Consider the following 22626-nt stretch of genomic DNA (forward strand, 5'->3'; position numbering starts at 1 on the left):
GAGAAAGTTTAGATAAAACAACATGCTTTTAGGCAAACCTGAGTAAGAAGTAAATATAAAATAAACTTTATTTTCTGAATTACTTGGCTTTTTGTCCAGGTAAGATAGCAGCTGCAAATCACTGTAATATGAAGCTACTACTATTGCTTTAATACTTTAGAGTATTAATAATGAAATTTTTAGACACTGTATTAAACAAGACTCACTTATTTGTAAATAAAACAACTGACACTGCCTTGACCTAACTTAATGTAAATAATCCCTACATGAGTTCATGTAAACCCAGGAAGTTTAGTACAAAAGGCCCGGTTCTTGAAAACCTCATCTGCTGTAAAGAGGAAAGATGCACACACACACACACACACACACACACAGAGTGCCCTACAGAGAATTCACACAATGACTCTACTTTCTTTTAGCTAAAGGAGGATGTAAAATATTGTAAGGCAATAGTAATTCAGAACAATTATAAATGACATGCTGATTCAAACCTGCTACCTGAGCATTTGAAATAGAATTTTTATTCTCTAAGCTATGAAGGGAGAAACAAAAATGTTTCAAGAGAAGCTCAAATTATGATCTTTTTTTGTTATACTATAATCTACAATGGGCAAATTGTTCCCTAAGTATGTGTTTTCATTTAAAAATGTGGAACTCAAAGCAAATTTACCTATGTCTTTTTTAAGTATTTCCCATTTTACAAAGTCCTATTAAAAATATCTTATTTTATGTTATAACATACTTCTAAAATTTGGAGATTATTATCTTATTATTTGCATCCAATACACTGACATTTCTTCTATAATTTCTGCTTGATTAAATTCCATGCAACATGGCATTAAGTTAAATTCATAGAGCAGAATAAATTATAACAGGGTTAGCTTCTAAAACAGGTGTAAAAAATAACACATTTTAGTGTTACTTATCAGCTTTGCTAGGGCTGGCTTTTTCTGCATTGAAGAGCTGAAGTATATGTTCTGACGTGGACACCGGCAAGCTCAGCAACTACAGTTTTTGCAACAAACCACAAAAATACATGAAGAGATTAGATGATATAAAGCTTTTAAATTTTAATTTTTCAGAAGTCTGAAAAGATGTTATTAGGACTTTCACTGGAAAATAATAAAAATAAACGCAAGTATGGATACAAGACCATCTCCAGTACACCTGTGAAAGAAAAGTTGTTCAGTGTGTGCAGGTGGTCAGAGCGGGTGGTCACAACTCTACAACACAAAAGGCAATCTGTTGGGTGACTTCGTGAATGGTTCTGCATAGAGCTGTTAATTTCTTTTACTGGGAAATCCAGTTCATAAACCATCACAACTGGAGAGGAACCACACTTCCTGTAAGAACAGCAGATATTTCCATAGACCAATCCCTGAGGATTTCAGTACTGTATCAACATGCACAATCATGCTTCATTCAGGAAGCATGGTTCCTGAAGAGGAGCTAAGTGACAAGGTAGAAATGAGAAGACAGAAGATGGCAATTACTAATTAAAGAGCGAAAGAAGGGACTCTTAGACTTTAAAAAACAGTAAGAAAAAACAATGACTGACCTGAGTTCGGTTAAAAGCCACACGTGCAAATACTGCCTGTGAGATTCCTGCTCGTTTCAATTCATCACGGACCCACTGGTAGATTTCGGAAGACACCTCTGTGTTCGTTGAGACCTGCTGCTCCAATGGTTTGTTCATGGATCTACTGACAGGAGGAGGGTGGTTCAAGTACTGTTGGTTTAAGGATTGCTGGGCTAGAAGTCTGTTCACTGCATACTGCTGGTTCAGCAACTGGGCCATTACCAGCTGCTGATTTACCAGCTGAGGGCTAATGGGAGTAGATACAAGTCCAGGGTGCAGGTTTGGAAGCGGGGTCCGAACTGATGGTTGACTACCATGAGAAAGCTGAACAGGAGATGGAGGCTGTTCGGCTGTGTTCCCTGGGACTGGCTGCTGACCGAAGTTGACATGGTTGGCACCTTGCTGGGATAGTTCAGAAAGGCTATCCATCTCGACTACAGCAGAAAAGAAACATTGAAGAGGCCAACATCAGATGGAAAATCACAAACTTAACTGTCCTCACAAGACATGCTAATAAAAATAAACAAATGTCAAATGGTGCAATGCAACCCAGTCATGAGTGGGTTGCTGCATCCCACAGTGACAGATACAGGGAACTTCAGACAAAGCAGTAACCAACTAGAGTTGGGGTAAAGACAAGAGACAAAAACCCACTTTGTGCTGTAGATGATGCAGGCAAAACAGCAAGTGCATCTGTGCAAAAGGTAAGGAGGGCTGTTGTGGGAAAACATGTCCCAGTCAGAGAGAGAGAAGCCCCCAGTGACTGGTTTTGCTCCTCCCATGAACTCCCTGCCACGACATCGGCAGTTCCCAGCCATTGGAAATCTGTAACAAGCAGGGTGAGGTGCAGACCTCCCCATGCTCTGCTAATTTCTAGATGCTGCATCAATTGTATGGGACTGCTAGGAACTAGTATAATTTATGTAAATTACACAGATGGGCTGCTTTATCTTGCAACCATGTATGCATGGTTTTTTTCAGTGACTTGCAACATGGTTGAATTTTTTTCTTATATTAAGAAAAATATTCGTATATATCTCATCTGCCTTTGACACACCCTCCTTTTTAAATAACAGCATAGTTTTTTAAAATACAAGAGTACTTCTAGTTGCCCTTTTGTGCATGATTAAACACTATAAAATAACTCTAGGTTGATATAAAGGAGTGTCCTTTTAATCAGCATTTGTAACCTTTTTTATTCTAGAGCTTTAGCAGCTCCGGTCTGGAAACAGCCTTAAGAAAATAAGCTTTATTTAAAAATCAGAAGTCCAGTATTTTCACAAAAGTGTGTAGCAGTTTTTTGGTTTTTTTTCTTATACTAGTAAGGCCTTTTTTTTTAGGCAGTGTCTGAGCTTGTCACAGTAATTATGATCTTCACCAACAGTAATCAGTGCAAGACCACCCTTTCCCCCACAGAGATTGAAGCTGGATGGAGAAATCGACACTTGGATTCCCAGCTTCATCCCCATCTTCCTCCCCTGTCTTATCACGGGCAGAAATCTGATAAATAAAAAGCCAGTGAGTTCTGGTGTCCATAGCCTGGATCAGTACCCAAGCAGAGGCCCTGCTACTCCTCACACAAGGTGGCTTTGAGGGCAACGCTGCCTCTTCTGCCAGCATTAGTTTACACAAGAATACACAAACACACATTTTCTATTTGCTGGCTTCACTGACTCCAAGTGAATGGAAATATGAACCTGTCTTGGCAGACTGTATAAGTAAAATTTTGCAGGGGTTGCCCCATGCAGGAACATTGCTGCAAAGGACGTGGGAGAGGCTGCTGTGGAAAGGTCACTCTCCCCATATGGCCACTGCTGCCTCACACATGAACCACCTGAAACCAAAGAACAAGGGGTCCGTGTTGCACAGAAGGTACTAAGAAGATTAAGGAAAGAAGCTGCCTTTTTTCACTCAGGGAAAGTAGAGATCAACCCAAGTGGGCCATTCACTCGGAACAGTAATTCAAGCAATTATCACAAAAGTGATGCATTGTCTTCATTACAGCCTTAAGCTATAAAAGGCAAGAAACCCGTTTTGGTAGATGAATGATTTTGCTTCAAATACTGAAAGCTAAGTCAAGCTCAAAATTCAATCCAAATTGAGGTCCTATTTCTCCATTCTATTGAAATCTACATAGAAGTTTTCTGACATAAAGTGTTCAAAATTATGTGAACAGGTTTAAGAAAGATAAAAGGTATCACAGAACTGATAGATTTTTTTCCCCCAGTAATTTACTTGTGCCTACTACACCAAGAAAACAATTGTCACAACAACTATTCGTTAAAATTAATTGAAATTGGGGTCCAAAGGTTAGAGAAATATAGAAATTTATAAAATTACAGCATTCTTGCTGGAAGGTAGCGATAGCTATAGAAACCTGTTTCTTTAAATATACATTAGCCAGAGCGAGAAAAAAATACACACATTAAAAAATCAGTTCGTCACAGTTCCAGGAACAGGTTTTCTAAACAATTATCCTGGGTGGTAGAAGATCTCTAGATTTACAGAATGACAGCTTTACATCTCTGGCAACCCAAGTCAGCTTGGCTGTTTCAATAGCAAATATTTATTTAAATGAATTCTTTCACTATATATGTACTTTCTACATCTACTCATCAAAAGCATCCCAAACTTATAGTGAAGGGAACTGGCTTCTTATATGACTGTGACAGACCTCAATGTGACACATAATAGTATGTAACCACCATCAAGGCAATTTTTTTTTTTGCTTACCCATCATATCTTTTGCCTTCTTGAAATGTTTATACCACCTTCCAAATTCCTGACATTTTGCTGCTGAGACATTTGCATAGTAAGTGCTGTTCACAATGGAAGAAATCATACTCTGTGTGAAAAGGGAAGAAGAAAAAAAATCTGTAATACAGGGCCAGTACAAGTCAAAGCACAAATTATTTCAATTGTTGAACCATTATATATTTAAAGTTTGAGAACCATATTGCGTTTTAAATCCTACCATCCAAAGCCTTTTAAAAAACTCATTAATTGAGCATGAAAACAAACCAAGGTATATTGTAAATGGGAGCAAAAATAGCAGATGTACTAAGAGAAGAACAAAGTTATCGACCAAGAGGCATCATGCAATGGGATGGGCTCTGGACAGAAGATGCTAATCTTGAAAGTGAATTTTGTTCATCCCATTTCTGCTTTTAAATTTGGTTGACCCTTCACGTACCCATACAGGCACACAACTCCTACACTGCCTTTACAAATGCAAGCAGTGACCCAAGTTACCCATGTCCGGTTCCTCTGTGCCACTTATCACAGATTAGACCCCAGAAAATCATAGGATAAAACTTTATCTGAATGACCCATGAATAGGATAAAATATGGGGTTTATAGCAGTATAAAATATGCACCTAATAACCCAATATGAACCCAGCCTTGTTTTTCCTCAACAGGGTATTTTAAGTGATCTGCAAAAACAGGCTTATGAAAAGCTTATTGTCATGTCTAATTCCGTAACTGAATATTAGCTGTAAAATAGACCAAAGGAAGATCAAGATGATTTTTTTCTCAAAGGTTCTCGAGATATCAGATAGCTACAGTGAGAAATTTACCTTCTCCTCAGTTTTGACCAATTTTAAAATAGTGGAATTTACAATGCATAAAACTCAGTTCCAGTACATTCTTTTACAAATCAATTAAGACTAAGCCTTGCAAAATGAGATAATGCTCCAACTTGAAAATTATACTCAGTATATGATGTATGGACAACAAAATTAGCAAATATAATTTCAACAGACTGACCTTTGCCACCCTTTAAATTTCTATGTGGAAAGTAGTTACTTTTGGCTTAACTACAAGAATTGTCCAGTGTATTGAAACAGCGATGACAGTCAAGAAGACAAAGCCTCGATTATTACATTTCTTCACTATTCAACATGTAACATTTAGATATATTTGTGCTGTCTTAAAAATCATTTAGAGCATCAAGCCTTTGTTACACCAATTACAATAGCCACTGGAAGGAAGAGTCTGGAGTAAAAATGCAATAAATGTTACTGTAAGTCTTCTTTTAAGAGGCTAGTTCAGTTTCTCACTAAAAGTACCTTCATTATTGATCTTAGTGAAGTTCATTATAACCATTTTCTAAGGTATTACTCAGTAGTAAGCTGTTCATAGAGGCTCAGAACTGTTAGACTGAGGAAGCATTATTTATGCCAAATGTGGATATCCCCTACTCGTCAGGCAGGTATTTTAATGTTTCACCGAATCACCAAAATTCTTGCCATTTCTTGATACTAATCTGGCATTTCTGAAACTTGCTGGAACCCTTTTGTCAGTGGTATAAAAGGAGAGTGAAATTTTAATAGACAACCACAAGCCTAGCATGAATGACCAGAACCAAGCTCAGCTGAACCCAATTTCAACTTCTAGTACAACAGCAGTATACTTAATGTCTAATATGTACAAAATTATCTTTTAAACTCTTTTATAGATTAAACCATTTGAAACATGAGCACATGATACATAAGGCAGGATTTTAAAACTCCTGTGGATCTGAACTGGCAAATTATACGACTGCACACACTACTTGTAGAAAATGCAGATCTGTATGTGCAAAATGGGGAACTGCACATGTCAGAGGCCATCATCCCACACCAGCTCATGTGTATTTTGCAGATGTCATTTCAACTTCAAGGTGGATTTCTCTTATTTTACTTTGCCCCTTTCAGATTTGTTCTCCTGCCCAACTAACTTTAAGTATGAAAACACGTATATTAATTTTTTCTAAATTACCTATTATTGAAGATGTTTGTCTAAGAGTTCCTAGTGCTCCCTTCCATGTCATTTTACAAAAATGTTACACAAATGACATGGCAGTTTGCAACATATCCCCTGCTTCTTCAGGAATAAATTTAATGCAGTTACTTTACAACCAAACAGGGGACTGGTCTGTTTGAGAAACACTACTGGGAATTTTAGCTTCTCTGACACAATGTGAATTTCAAGCTTTGATGGCTAACACTGTGATGTTACTCCTGCTCTTCAAAGTAGTTAAAAAAATAAAAAAAAATACAGACATTATAAACATTTAAAAATGAAAATTATCCTGCATTTTCTTTGAGAACACTTCATGCAAATATTCAAGTGATATTACCTACGCTAAGAATCCTCATCAGGAGGAATCAATGATTTATTTACTAATTCACTGAAGGCAAAATTTTACAAGCCAGATAAAATATTATTACCTTGTTAACTCAGAAAATATCTTGACAACACTGAATTTCATTGTTTCTATGCTTTATTTATTGTCATCAAACGTGCAGTCACATCAGTGCAGAGAGATGTACTTAGCTGTAGAAATTTCCTATTGCTACAGAATTCCTGTACATTTTAATGTCAATCTACATATATAAATATCTGGTATGCTTATGGCCTAAAACTTAAGATTAACCTCATGAGTTAGTGGCCTTCAGAGATTCACTATCTAGACTGAAGGCATATTGATGCTTTTCATATTACCTGGGTCATTACACTTGAGGAGTTTCCCATGTCTTGAATTATCAATAATCAAAACCAAAATTATTATTGTACCTGAAGCATACGATATCCTGGTACTACTGCACATATCCTCCTTATCTGTGAGGCACAGGGAAAGATGCCTTCTACATACAAGTATGACGAATATAAATATATCATACAAATATTCAAATGCATCACATACATCACTCTGATTAGATTTCTTTTTCACATGTTGCAAAGAAAATTGAGAGAACACAAAAACTGGTCACAGATATGCAATCTTAACTTGTAGTTTATCCATGAAAGTAAGTTGTGAGCCTTCAAGATCTCAAATTTCCCTCTTTCCCCTCTCCCATTATCTCCCTCCCCCCAACCACATCACTTGCAGTCATGTTCTGAGAATCGGGAGATCTCATCTGAAATGGTGCCACCTTCACAGAAATCCCACTATTCTGGAATGATACCATCTGCTGCAGCCCAAGTGCTCTTTTTTTAGCCAAATAAGTTAATTATAATTAGGCATCCAACAACTGTGTGAAGGTAGGGGTAGAATTTGTTCTGAGGTTCAGCTGAGGTTCACCCAGCATAGATTGAACCAAATCCCATTTTCTCTGGAAGATTAAATACCAGAGATTAAATACCAGACACCATCTTTTTCTCAAAGAAGTTGGGGAACTCCCTGGGGAAATATCATAAATCTCAAGCAGGAATCGTTTCATATGCCCATCAAACAAAACCCAATAAAATCGTAGCATCAGACACCTTTTGTTTTGTGCCAGAATCTAACGCAAGGTGCATCCTGCAAGATACAGGAAGGACCCGAGCCTTTCATGCCAGCTCATTGCTGCAGCCACTGCTGCAGGTGCTTCAAGGGAGGCATTTCTGAGTCATTGCCTCTAACACTGCTCTTCAACCAGGTGAAGTGTTGCTCGATCATCGCTAAAAGTATACTGTTGTCCTTTTTGCAAAACAACAAAAACAATGTTAATCAGGTTAATTCAATCATCTAAACCAAAACTGTTCATGCTTTTCTGCCAAATCAACCAACCACAGCAAAATCTGTTATCAGTGATTGCTCAGCTTCCAGTCAAAAAAGCTTTTAACCCCCACAGTCCCAAAACTTCCCCTAAATAACCTTAAAATTATTTTTATATGGGCAGAATAAGGTTGTTTTCATGCCTCATGAAGGGGTACTTGGGCTGCAGTATTTACACAGAGCAAATACATGCTAACAGACTTAGCAGAGAGTAACAGACACAGCAGCTTCCTAGAACAACTCAGCTGAATTAGATATCAGGGATTCCTTTGCAAATCAAACATTTTTCTCAAAAGAAGCACTGTAACCAAAACTTATTTAGGCCTTCCAGGTTGTTTAACTAGGAAAAAAATAATCTGAGCCTTTTCGCAACTCATTCATTGGTGTTTAAAGCTTCAAGCCTGCTCAGTGGAAGGGGCAAGAGCTGCAACAACTTATTTACACAATTATCTAAATACGATTAAACAGCTGATGGACAAATATTAAACTGGAAAATGTATAGTCATTTCAGCTTAATGTAATCCCCTTTCTGTAAACACCCAAGATGATTTTTTTTCAACCAGAACAGTCCTGACATCTCATAAGCCTAAGGGTGAATAGCAAGAGATTGTTTTTGATAGTTATAAATATTCAAAAGACATGCAGACCATCTGCTTTCATAATACAGGTAAAGCAAGACTGAAATGGTGACTGCTGTATAAAAATGGTTCTTTTAACAAAGTCTTCCTCTCCTCGAAAACTATAAAGACAGATGTCAAAAACTGTTTACACAGGGTAATCAGGAGCGTGCAAAATGTAATATTCCTTTTACACACAGTGCTTGCTAAAGAGATTTTTTTTTCTTTTCTTCCCATCTGTGTGTTGCAACACATTTCTACAAGTTAAAAACATTTTTTCAAACAGAGATCTCATGAATACCCAAAAACATGCTATCTGGTTTCTGAATGCTAATTAATTTCAACTAAGGAATCTGATTTTTTTTTCTGTAGAAAGGAATGCATGCTTTTGAAATAGAGTACTTCAACAATGACAGACACTGAAAACAGAACACCCCACAAGTTTAATTTTGCACTAGTTTGACACCGGCTATTTTCACAACTGTTTTACATTCAAACCCGCATCTGCTAAATCTGGCTATAAGACAGGCAGCAACTATCCTCTCACTTTTCAAATGAGATTTTATTTACGTTTTACTATTTATCAAGTTTTTCAGTATAAAGCCTTGTAACAACATAATGGTTTTGTGAAGTGATAAGTGGAAGATACCTCATCTTACAAGCAGAGTATGAACAGTGCTGCCCATAAACCCTACAGTCAATTTTCAGAGCTGAAACACTAATCTTGACAGTACCCTTTTAATGTATTATATTAATGGTACAGAGGCGTTAAGCACCTTTTTTATAATTCTCAATAAAATGAACATTTACTGAACAATCTGTCAAATCACTGGCTCCATTTTTTAAAGCCAAACTTTTAAGGCTTTATTCTATTTTGTCTCCCATAAATCCTCTGCTTTACATCCCTAGACACCAGCAGGGAAGCATGTTCCAATGCTGCAAACTTAACATGGCTTTTAAAAAAAAAAGTAAAAGAGAAAAGCTATGAGCCTTTGTCCCTAGACCTAGTTTGAATAAGTGATAAAGTTGCAGAAGAGAACTTAAAGATTTGGGGGCAGATGGAGGGGGGGGATCTTTTCATAAAGGACAGAAGAACTTTGTTTCCCCTATTCTAGCCACTATCAGTGGCTTTTGTTTGCGTGGAAATAGCAAACTTCAGTTCTAACAGAAGCTGAACTCTTATGAGTGCTTATTTCTCAGGAGGCTCCACGTTAACATTTTTCAAATGAGAAGAGAACATTCAAGCCCCAACCAGACAACATAAGGTTATCCCCAAATCAAAAGATTTTAGCCTGTCTAAGCCTATGCCAGCCCATGTACTGCAAAAACCCAAGCAGGGCAAAATGTCGTTCCTAGTGTTCTGGCATGGCAGAGAAATATCATCTGCCATTCTGAATAAAAGTAGACCAAATATATCCAGCCACTAGTTGTTTTTTGGGCAAGAATTCCTGACACTGACAGTTTAACTGTGTACGAAGAATTATGTTAAATTCCTCGGCCCATTATCTTGAACTATAGCAAATACTGCAATGGAATTTGTTGTCATATGCCCTATAAACATGTAGGATCAGGGAAAAACCCACAGATGGACAGAGAAGAAAAAAACTTTTGTTTGTGCCTTTGGCATTGCACTTGGATGGCTATCTGACCTCCATACTGTTGCCAGGGTCAGGAGACTAAGGATCTGCATGGCAAATGCTGGTCATATAAGTTAAAACTGAATAAAAGCCAGATTCACAGTGATGGCACGAGCCTTTTTTCCAATACATTTGTATGCCTTCCCTCTTTTCTCCTATCCTCAAAAAACTGAGATTATCTCCTCCTCCTTTTCTGTCTTACGTTGTCTTTAAGTGTTATAAATGTATGTATTAATGTAAACATAGAGCTACATTGGTATAATGAGGGAAGATATAAAATCAAAAGAACCCAAATTATATATACATATATACACATATATTTATATATGGATAGAAATATACCCACTGGGAAGATTTTGAAAATCAGAAATGAGGATTCAGCATCTGAAGAAACTGATCCTTGCACTATTTTTACCATTCTGTAATGTAAATTCCCAGTTGCTGCATGACAGAGCAGCATTCTCCCAATGTTTCCCGAGCATCTCCCACTGATGGGATATAAATAAAGCTCAAATAAAAAGCTGCTTCCCAAGATACTACTCTTATATCTACAAAGGTTAAAAGCTTAAAAGAGAGAAAGATAGGTAGGTGGGAAATGTTAATTCAAATTTGAAGAACTTCATAACTGCTTTACAAGCTTCATGGCACAGTGCCTTAGACTGAAAAAAAAAGAAAGAAAGAAAATGAAGTCACAACCTCAACCTATAAAAGATAAGGAGACATAATGCATTTTCGTCTTCATTGTCAGATGTCCAACACAAATCTTTTTAAGAATCCCGATTTTACTGCACATGATTTGTAAATGGCAGATACTTAGTAGTAAAAGTCCTGGCTAAACCCTTCCTAAAAACAACTTGGATAAAATATAGAATGCAAAATAGCCAGTATTTAATAAGTTAATTCTTGGTTTACTTCACAGAATGAAAATGAAATTGAGGGGTGAGTTATTACACCCTAAGGTTTTGATTATGCAAGTGCCTTTGCCAGCAGAGCTCTGAAATTTGAGAGTTCCATGGGTAAGAAATGCACTATCCATTTCAGCCAGGAATCCATTTGAAAGAGCTGTTATGAAATGAATAGATTGCTTTAAACTTCTCTTTCAGCTTAAGCTGGGGATGCACGTTTCAGGAGCTCTCCCCACTGGTGCACACCACAACACTACCTTGGGGTGTACAGGCAGAATTTCTGCCGGATGAAGACAAACCCAGAAGCCGTGCTCCAACCTGGGCTGGAGTTTAAGTCCACAGAACCAGAATTAAGCTACTCCAGGGTAAGATCCATCCCTCCTAACCAGTTCCATGTGGTGACAACTTCAACCTCTCTCTAGAAGGCTGCTGTTCCTACATTAGGCTATGTACTACACGAAGCCTGTGCACCTGCAGTCACCTCCTCTTGGGATGCAATGAACGGGACTAGGGAAAACTACAAACCAAGAGGACAATCTGAATAATCCAAGATACAAACCAGCATTTCTTGTATAAAGAGGGAATAAAGAGGTAGGTGGAGATCTCACAGACTGGTTTGGTGAAAATATGAGAGACCTTCATCATTCCTCTCTGTTGGATTGCTTTTCTTTCCGACCACACTGTTCCAGGTGGGTCAGAGTGCTTCTGCCTTGTTTCCTATCTGGGATGCTTGTCCTTTCAAATACTAAGCTAATGCAAACACTTTGTGTGGTACAAGACATTTTAGACCTATTAATGCATTAAACTCAGCTTTGTGTACGGTAAAATTTTCTAGAAAACTGCAGTATATACATTCTCCTGATAGAGCAATTATCAACATCTCTGTCTTCACGCAGTCGCAACGTTTGTTTTCATTTCAGTTTTTGCTTAATATTACCCACCATGTTAAGGAAGATTTCCTTGCTGGGAAATAGGACATGATTTTCAGCAAGTCTCTTCTCGGATTCCACTGTTCTGCTAAGCAAAGCATCAGATGTCTGGCATGAAGTTGAGCCCTAAGGCACAACGTCCAGACAAGAAGTCATCAGACTCAGTAGCACTAACAGTTGTCTTGCTGAATTTCTTTTGGTGTTAAGGATAAGCCTTTTCTTTGATCGCTTCTCCATTTTCTACATAAGTTTTTGCAGATTTTTAACATCAAAAGAGGCCATTTTGAGCATTCATTCTGGAACCTACATAAAATGAGACCCTAGAACTACATCTAACAATTTCTGAGTTCAGCCAAGTTACCAATGGCTGACCTAAAGAAATCATCAAGTATTTATCTGAAGACTTCTTGTGCTGCATCTTCCACCACATCCATTGTAATGTCTTTCTGTAACCTCTAAGTGTACCTTTTATGTACCTCTTTCTTTCTGTTTTTAAATGTAACACTAGCTTTTTGAACTTTATTGATTTCTGCTCCTAGTGAGCGCATTTCTCATGCCTCCGATTGCTTGCTTAAATACCCCTCTAGTGCCAAATCTAACATCCCTTATCTACCCTTTGTTTAAATGGTTAAGTCTCAGTTTTACTGTTTCAGGTCATGTGCCTCTTTATAAGCCACATGTACATCTGATTATTCTTAATCATATACACCCAAATTCTATGAGGGATGTGCTGCTAAAAGCACACAAACACACTTCTTTCTGTATGGAGAAAAACATAAAAATTTGTCAGGAGAAAAGTAATTTACAGTATGAAACTTGCTATGGGTTCTTAACTTTTGCTACATAAAATTGTAAAGGTGACATTGTAAGCAGCTGTGTTAGCCAAGGCACTACTTTTGCCTCCATGTTGCTATCTTTCACTAGCAAGAGTTTGTGAAAAGTATAAATGCTCTTAAGAGTTCATAAAAACATCCAAGATTTGATGAAGGTATCTCAGAAGAGAAATGTTCTAGCTAGCTTTCCATGAGGAATATATGTATGTGCACTTTAGTGTTCTATTTACTAAATTTTTCTTGAGTAGTCACTGCATTAAAATATATAATTTTTTTTTAAAAATCAGCTGAATTATACTTAGCACACAAAGATCCTCCTTATAAGAAGTGCAGAGTAAAGAACACACCTTAAGGAACTCGGGGATGTGCAAGCTGGCACATATATCTTGGTGGAATTTTATTGTTATATATATATATGTAAATATATAAATACACATACAACCCTTAGAATTCTAAGTGCCAATATACTCATTCAAATACAAACATCCTAGGTAAACTTATGGAGCTGAAACCTTCTCTCTGGCTCTAGAAAGGCCACTGATACTAATGTCCTTTGCATGTGTCTCAGTTTTTCATCATCACAAAACCCATCCTTCTCCCTGACAGCTTACTGTAAATTATCAAATCCCTTGGAACAGTAGCACAACCAGGCACCCTTTCCCCTCTTCTGGTGCAAGTTTATAGAAGAACTGCAGTTCTGAGTGTAGGAAATCTTAGCACTTAAAAAACAAATTAAAAATAAATGAGACAGGTGTATATGAGGAGAACATTTCATCTTTCCCCACCTCTGGGGAACAGAACTTTTCCCTTTTGAGCAATTTATTCCACAGCTTTGAGTGAGGCACATCTGAGGTTGCAACTGTCCTGAAAAACCTGTCCTCTGATCACTGCTGCAAGGCACCAGCAGAATCTGATATCATTTGTGCTGCTCTTAAGGAAGTGTCCAAGGAAAGAGAGACAAAGCTCACTCTCGCCTTAGGGTTCTCCTACCATGGTTCTTGGATATAAAAAGGAAGAACTTAATTACTAATTAAAAAAAAAAAAAAGTAGTAATGGTGGGGAAGCAAGCTTTTAGAGTTTTGCTCAGTCAGAAGGAAAGAGATGAGTTTCTCAAAGTTATGATTATAGTGAAGGCATGCAATGAGTCCAGTCTGACAAGGTGAGAGTTGCATGTCTCTGAGCACTGCCTCTCAATAAGTGGGTTGTGTTTGCTTTTGCTCCTGCCAGGTAAAAATTATTACCAATTCAAGTGATTTTCCCCTGGCGCATCTTTATGCCTACACCCCTGCGTCCCCTAACACAGATGTACCTCAGCTTCAAATCTGCTGACAGTGACGCTACAGCACCTACAGACTTTGCTCAGCTTTTGGGTAGGTTTTATAACCACGCTGATCCCTGCGCCTCCCACCACTGCTAGTAATAACTGAACCAGTCAGAGAAGGTCTCTGCAAACCAGTCACAGCAGTGATTAAGATGTAGACATACGTATCTCCTCACCCTTTAAATAGAAGGCTTAATTGGCGATGTGGATAGCAGCTTTCTAATGGACAGAAATTAAACTCCATTTAATTCCTGAGGAGACACTTCCAATGCACAAGGTTTACCACACATTTGGAGTGGGGAGGGAGGGGGGAAGGAAGGAGCCGCATGCACAACTCTCTCTACCTCTGACAATCACTGTGGAAAAGCAACATGAGGACCAGAATGGCATAAGTGTGGCAGGTGTGAATTGACCTGCACTGGCAAAGCTGTGAGCTGGGAAACTTGCAAATCACATGATTGTGCAATACTTGGCTCCAGTCAGTGCTATCGTGTTCTTTATTAAAAAAAAAAAAAATAAAAAAAAAATCTTAAAGACATGTACATCAAGTTAAGGGATTAACTGTCAAGTGACATTACCGAAAATAGAGACAATATATTTCTTTATTGTTAATGAAATTCAGTTAAAAGTGAAGGAAGTGATAAAGAATGTACTGTTTTGTAATGTATTTTACATAAGAACGTAATATAGAAAGGGAAGTGCAATTAAATCTTAATGTGGACTTTTTTATTTTTAGTTTATCATCTGGTTTACATTTTGAGCCCCTTTGCAGCAGTAAATTATGCTGGCATTTCTCAGGGAATAACTGCCATGTTAATTTAGTTTAATAAAATAACTGACAGAAAAGGGGGAAAAGAAGCAAGAAAAGACAGTATCCCCCCCCACACATACTCCTTATCTTTAGCTAAGTATTCAAATGCTTTCTATATGAATTGTCCGTGGTCCAACTCCAGTACCATGTAATAATACAATACATTACAACACAGTACAATACAATCTTGGGTTTCTGTAGCGCCCTTCATGCAAGCATCCCAGGGTGCTTTACAATCATTATGAGTTAAAATTAAAACTGAAGCACATACAATTCCTAATAGAATCATTTTAAAAATGCTAAACAGAACAAATAACTTTTAAGTCTAGATTTAAAAGTCCCAACAGCCAAGCTTTCCTTACTTCAATTGGCAATGAGTTCCAAAGCTAGGGAGCAAAGCGACTAAAGGCTCTCTCATGTTATGTTAAAGGATCTCTCATGTTGTTTATACTTGTGCAGTACTCCACAGCCAAAAATTGGCCAATAAGAAGAAGAAAAAAAAAAAAAAAAGATTTATTTGCAATCTTGCTTTAAAGAACACTGGAGAAGTGGTTTGTTAACTCTCTAATAAATTTATAGAAAAAAGAAATGAAGCAGGGCTTGCACTTGGCCATGACTGTGTTAAGAGGTATGCAAGAAACATGAACCAATACAAATGAATACAAAATTTTGTAGAAATGCATTACTTGACTGCCTCTTAACCCACTAAATTTTCCCAGATGAAAAAAAAAAAATAAAAATAGCATGGTTATGTGTATATATGTATCTACAAAAAGAAGAACATCACTACAAATATTTAAAATGGAAGTTATTCTATATACCATTCTCAGGAGCACCGAGTGAAAACAGAAGTCAAGTAGGGCTCAGCTCTACAACACATGCATGCTTTAGGAGGAAAATGTATCAAAAGAAAACGTGCTGTGTTCCTTTATCATTCTGTAACTTCCCTAAAACTTGAAGTCCCTATGATGCAGATTATCATTCACATGACACGGTTCCCAAAATTGCTAGATACAATCAAAAACGGTCAGTACTCTAAGTGGGATTCACAGGCCCAAAAATGCATTAATTTTGTATTTTTTGCAAGAGAGCTGGTGAAAGACAGGTGCTTATAATTCCTGATTTTAGGAGTGTAAAAAGAAAATTAAAAAATCAAACAAGAAAAAAACCAAACAAACAAAACAAAGAAAAGCAAAACAAACAAAAAACTCACCACCACCAAAAAACCAAACCAAAACAAAATAAACCTTTGAACAGTAGCACCATTCCTCTTTTGGCTCCTCCACTTTTTGGAAGCAGAATCAGAAGACTGCATTACTGCGCAGATACCAAGGGACACACTGACACCTTACAGATACCCCTGAAGTCAGATACTGCATTTATTTGAAGAACAAAGCATGTCTTCTCCCTCTCCCTACAATAACTTCAGGCCTCGTAACTGTTTTGGAAAGTGATTTTACATCCTTACTATATTAACTCTAATGAAGAGGCAGAAAAAATAGCTATATATTTTTGCCTTCAATAGAGTGCTACACAGATAAAAGAGTTGCAGATAGACTGGTGTAGCTTTAACGCAGTGTTTAGGTGCATCTAAAGAACATAAATCAATGATCAAATGATCAATTGATTGAAAGGTTGAGTACCCTGGGAATGTCTTCACACAGCTCTACTCAAACACCTATTACATACATCTTGCCCATCCCATCAGCAATAGGCTCTGCACTACCCATTCTATCTGGATTACTAAAAATTATAGGCACAAATTTTAATAGTTACTTGCAAATGTTTTAAAAATCCAGATACCATGTCAGCTAGGAGAGACATAACAGTGAATGCTCTTAAGCAACTGGGGGGTGGGTTGAAAAGCCCTGCCTGCCAAAAGCTGAGCCCAGGCCCTCAAGGATTTACTTCCCGAAATAATTAATGACATCTTTAAAATCTAAAGTACAGTAACTTCTAAAGCAGAAAAAAGAGCTGCATTCCTTACTCAGGTTATTAATTATTGGGGGAGGGGAGGAAGACAGAAGAGACTTATAAGCAACAAAGAAATCCAAGGACTTGATCTCAGGTCTAGGCAGGTAAAATTGAAAGGGGAGGGGGCAAAAAACCTTTTGGTTTAGTAAAGCACGAATCAAAAACTGCTCATAAAAAGTATGTATTTTGGCAACTCTTAATAGCTCATTCCTTGATTATCTATAGGTACATAAATTTTAATTTTAGCAAACATAACATTTTGTTTAGGATTTTGGAAGGGTGGATCAGAACAGCGGTGTGGAAATGTGACAGGATTTCTATTGAGCTGCCTATTTGCTATTTGCTGATGTGATGGCCAAGCACCTTCACATCAGGTGAACTGAGAAACACTGATGTTCCAAGAAAGCTTTCTGACTGTTGTCTCTGCCAGATCATATAAAGTCTGAACAAAACGGCATGCAAATTCAGGGCAGGGTATCTGAACGAAAGGAAAGTATATGATCTATACCATACCCATGTCAGAAGAAGAGAATCATTCACTATAGCGTGAAAGCTTGTTAAAAGCGCAGTCAGGATAGTTATATTTGTCACAAGTGCAAAACTATGCAGACTTGGGTATCGTACCAGCACTTGTACTGTGTATGCATACGTTTCATGGAATGCAAGCATATATCCATCCCTCAGACTGAAATAACGTTATTCCCTCATCACCAAGAGCAAAATTATGTAAATGACATTATAGGCGGGGGAAGGGGGGAACACACAAATATCTTCCAAAAATTTTTAAATAGTCTGTAAGTTACTATGTCCCCAAGTACCACAGCCTCTGGATATATTTTTTTGAAATACTGCATGTCCCCTACAAAATATTGAACAAAAAGCCATTGAGATTTGAGTTTCTACTATTTATCAGCCCTGGAATTTCACATCTATAATGCACTGACTGGTGGTTGTCCTGAGAGTCAGACTAGATATAAACAGTCTCAAAGGATGAGAAAAATGGAGGGAAAAAAACCCCAACCAAATACCTTCACATTTCAGGATATTATAGGGTAAGAAAAAGAATACCTTGCTTCAGAAGTGCTTTGGCAGTGCTTTGATAGTGCCTGTTAGTGAATACTAACAACCATTTAGAGTATCTTTTTTTGTAGAAAAAAATCAGGCAAGATAATACCAGCAGAAAAGTCACTGTCATTTGATCGCTGCCATATTTTTAAAGCAGTACCCAGATACTAATTAATCTCTACAATCTTTTCATTTGGTAGGTGACTTGTTATTGTCTTTTCATGGAAAAGGTTACAGGAACTCAAGATAAGGGATACATCTAAATGTTCAAAAACACATGGTGAGTTTGTTCCAGAATTATCAAAAGGATTTCCTGTCCTTTTCTTAGACCAATACCCCATGTTGCTCTCCTCTTCCTTACAAAAGTTGATTGAACTATATATATTTATATTTATATATATTTATATATATATATATATGCAGAGAAACAGAGAAAGACACAGTAATTCAATAGGAGCAAAAGAGGAAAAGAATACTTCACTGATATCAGAATAAATACAGCTGTAATATTTCAGTTACTAACTGTGGAAGTAACAAGAAACTTCTGCACTAAAAATCAAAGCAGAGCAAAACTGAGAAACTGAAGTATGAAAATGCAAAGACTAAGGCGAGACATTGAAGGACTAACATTAAATAAGTAAATGCAACAGAGCTGCCTGCTTGCCTGATCACTTTAGAGCAGCTCCCAGAAGACTGAAGTAGAGTAGAGCTTCTGTGCAAAGGTTTGGAAATAAGAATTGATGGTAGAACAATTTCTTTACAACCCTTTGGAGACTGAAGAGCCAAAACAGGAGGGAAATGAGATCTAGGCCACTCGTGAGATAGACCAATTTAATGGAATGCACAAGATGGCCCAAAATTGAGTCCTAGATTAAATTCCAAGTTACCTTCCCCATCAAAAGAGGTCTGGAGAGGAAACGGGAATGAAGCAAGCTGTGCGTATCAAACACAAAAAGTCTTTCAGTCGGCATCTGCACATGCTGCCAGTCTCTAGCAATAAAATCTGCAAACCTGATGTAAAGCATGAAAATATGCACTTTAGCGCATAATTCAGAACAGATTTGGGTTTTCCTCGCAAAATCTGAAGTGTCCTTTTACCTTGACTGCTTGATACCAAAAATTTGAGGCTAAATGTCTGAACAACTGTTTGCAATTCCACAGCAATGCAGAGGTGTGCGTTTGCTCTGGTCCGTCCTAAGCACTCCAAGTCATGTTGACAGGGATTTCCCATGATGGGGGCTCATATACTGAGCAATTAAACTGACCTTCAGGGATGGCCACACAGTCACAGAGTGAGAATTACAGCAGCTTCAAAAAGAACCATGTATTCAACTCTCCTAATGAGAGCAAGAGTCACAGTGGTATTTTATCAAGAAAGGTGTGAAGAGTTTGTACTTTTAAAAGAATAATGCTGTTGAGTTTTCAAGACTCCATAATTGAAACAGACTAGTTCTCAAAGTTTTGTTCACATATTTTCAAGTTATTAAGCATATCTGCACTTTAAAATAGTTGGCTTGCTTGTTTTTAGCTTTTTTCAGTACATAGAATGCCAGTATTCTGAACAAATATGAGTAATTTTTTAATATACAAAATGCAAGATTGCTTCAGAAAATACAGTAAACTCTAAGTGAAAATGGGGCTTCGGAGATGCCACGCATTGAGCACAGCGGCTTAATTACTTCAAAGCAAGTCCTTCAATACCTACACAAAACAGAGTATTGCTAATGACAGTGACAGAAAACGATAACTACTCTCGTTTCCACTTTGAGTCATTTTTCTGTGGTTAATAAATTATATCCATAACAGTGTTAATAAGTTATGGTACAGTGTCACTGCATTAGTTTGCATTTATGATGAAGCACTTCATATGGCATTACCTATACCCATAGAAGGAGAGAGTCCTCCTCTGCTCTCAGAAGTATCTCCTATGCTGGCACTTCAATAGATCCTCTGAGGAAACACAGTCTCCTGACCTCTGCCTTGCTCTTTTCACCTCTGCTGCAGGACCATGCCATGGCAGGACAATTCAAAAACTTTAATACCTTTAATAAAACACTGGCAATCTTAAATCAGTGCCCTTTCCATAGGAATGAGGGACAAGGAGTTAGAGGTAAGGCAAATACGGGAAGTACTCAGATCAATTTACTCATGTGAAAAGGACACTGTCAGATCAACTCATCTTCCCTCAAGCTCCCAGAGGGAAACAGGAAGACTTAGACTGACTGATGGGCTCTAGATCAACTACTGTAAAAGCTTGTTTTTCCATAAGTTAAGAATAAATAAATGTACTTTAAGCTTAATATAATTTTGTTTTTAAAGAAAAAAAGAAAAGCAGAAGCTGTTTAAATTCTTGCAACCCAACTATGGCAGCACTGGTGAAGATAGAGATGGCATAAGTAATAAGCACACTTTTAACAAGAGAAGGAAGCTCATGGCTTTAAGCATATTCTTCTACAAATAAAGAAATACAAACCAGTAAACAAACAGTCCCAAATCAGAGCTCTGTAGTGTGGAGTTTTAGTCATCTCAAGCACTAACTTGAAGCGCTGCTATTAAGCGAGATGCTTTTTTGTCCATTAAAGTTATTACACAAAAATTCAGTATATTTGAAGGAATTTTTTTTAGAAGCATAGAATTATTGAATTGTCTCTAGTACCATGATACTTTCTATAGTAAAGCATTCCTTTTAAAAGCTTTTTTCTGCTTTATATATATATATATACAGAAAATCCTTTGTGAAACACAATGTCTAAATAGAAATGAGATATTCCACCTCAATAGAAATTATTTGCTTTCCATCAGTATCAAGTAAAAAGTAGCACTATTAGATTAAAATGGAGAAAAATCCCAAGTTATCTGCAGCCTCCATAAGCCAGCAGCGCAAAAGCTCACATGCTTTTACAGTAGGTACATACAAGATAACTTTGTAGACATATTATTGAAATGGTTTGCAACCAGTGAAGATAATTTTGATTATTTCCACTTCAAAACTTCCTATATTGGAGCCACATCACTGAAAAAAATCTAACCGTAGGGGGAAAAAAAAAAGTGATGGGAAACAAGTCTGCTAATCTCTTCACAAAAATTAGACAGAGGGGGAGAGTAGTCTCCTGTACATTAACTGAAGTCTTTCAGAGACAAAGACTCCAGTATTCTAAGCAAGAGAAATAAAATCTCCATAAAAATACCTTCACTTCCTTAATTTCTCTTTTTCCCTCCCTGCTACAACTAGCATCATTTATTTGTATACTGAATTTGTCTCCACTGCGCCACAATGAAATACATTTTAAAATTTAAAAGGTAAAAAAAAATACTGTGTTCCCACCACAGCATCATTGGACACCATATTGCACAAAAAATGAGTTGTGCTTTTGCAGTAATTTGACAAGAGAAGAACAAAAAGAATGGCAAAAATAGAACAATACGACTAAGGCTTGAGGAACACATTGGTTCAATATTTAGCAATGCATAAATTGAGGTTTCATTTTTGTTTAGGTATATTTTGATTAGAACTAATAAATGACTGATTTTCCTTTGGTTCTTTGCAACAACAACATATCACCCAAAGAGCTTTATTCTTTATTCCCTTCTCACATAGCATGCCAAAGACTGTCTCAGTTTATGAATTAGCATTTAAAACTACTGTAGGTTATCTAACAAGCATTCAGATTCAATAGTACTTTTGACAGCAGTAAGTAAAGAGCCTTTTAACATCTTGAACACATGTGCTTGAAAAAAGTAGTTGCATCAAAGCAGTTCAAAGACTGCAGACAAAAACCAGTTAAAATCCAGTTTGCTGTGAGATGATTTTAGTGTGGTGTAAACAACCTTTCACAACTCCCCATGGGAAACGCTGTAAGACTATGTTCAAAATGAATCAGGCATATTTATAAAGATCATGAAGTGGTCAAATGCATTTGCATTTTTGGCAGATCCTCTCCACGGGTACTACTTGCTACAGTCTGTAGAAATCTCAAATCTCACATCAGCGTTGCCTATTGTGCTTTATTATTTATTACATGTTATGCTAAGTACCTGCGAAAGGGGACATTCCTTGGCCAATGAACTCTGGTTCATATCCTTCAGTAAGTCCTTCAGAGCATTTCTTACTGTTGTGTGAGACCATTGTTCAGGAGGCAAGTCTTCTAGTTTAGGGCAACTATTTGAAACACAGATTAGAAAAGGGATTATTACAAGATTGCATCCTGCTGCAGAACATTCCTTTAAGACAGACAGATTTCATTTTGCGCATCAAGCAGATGCATCTGGAGATTGCTCTCGGTCTCCTGATTGTTCCGATTAGTTAATTACTTTATACAACACATCTGCTGTATTGATGCATGAATTATACATCAGCTGCATGTGGCGACTATTTTTTCATGTTACTTCTACCTTCCTGCTCTGATGCGCTTGGTAAAACAATTTAAGGTGT

General features: G+C 37.2%; 1 protein-coding gene across 6 annotated transcripts in view; it reads right to left on the reverse strand.

Annotated features, from left to right (window-relative positions):
- The window catches only part of SATB1 (SATB homeobox 1), a 92382-nt gene that overhangs the window by 42486 nt on the left and 27270 nt on the right, over positions 1-22626 (reverse strand). For all 6 annotated transcript variants that reach the window (XM_083871589.1, XM_083871585.1, XM_083871588.1 and 3 more), the window contains 3 exons: positions 22230-22353; positions 4313-4424; positions 1559-2013 (listed from right to left, as the gene is read on the reverse strand). In XM_083871589.1, coding sequence (XP_083727715.1) covers positions 1559-2013; positions 4313-4424; positions 22230-22353 — 691 coding nt within the window. The remainder of the gene's footprint in view (positions 1-1558; positions 2014-4312; positions 4425-22229; positions 22354-22626) is intronic.

The sequence above is a fragment of the Zosterops lateralis genome (assembly GCF_965231275.1).
Source record: "Zosterops lateralis genome assembly, chromosome: 1".
NCBI classification, from domain to species: Eukaryota; Metazoa; Chordata; class Aves; order Passeriformes; family Zosteropidae; genus Zosterops; species Zosterops lateralis.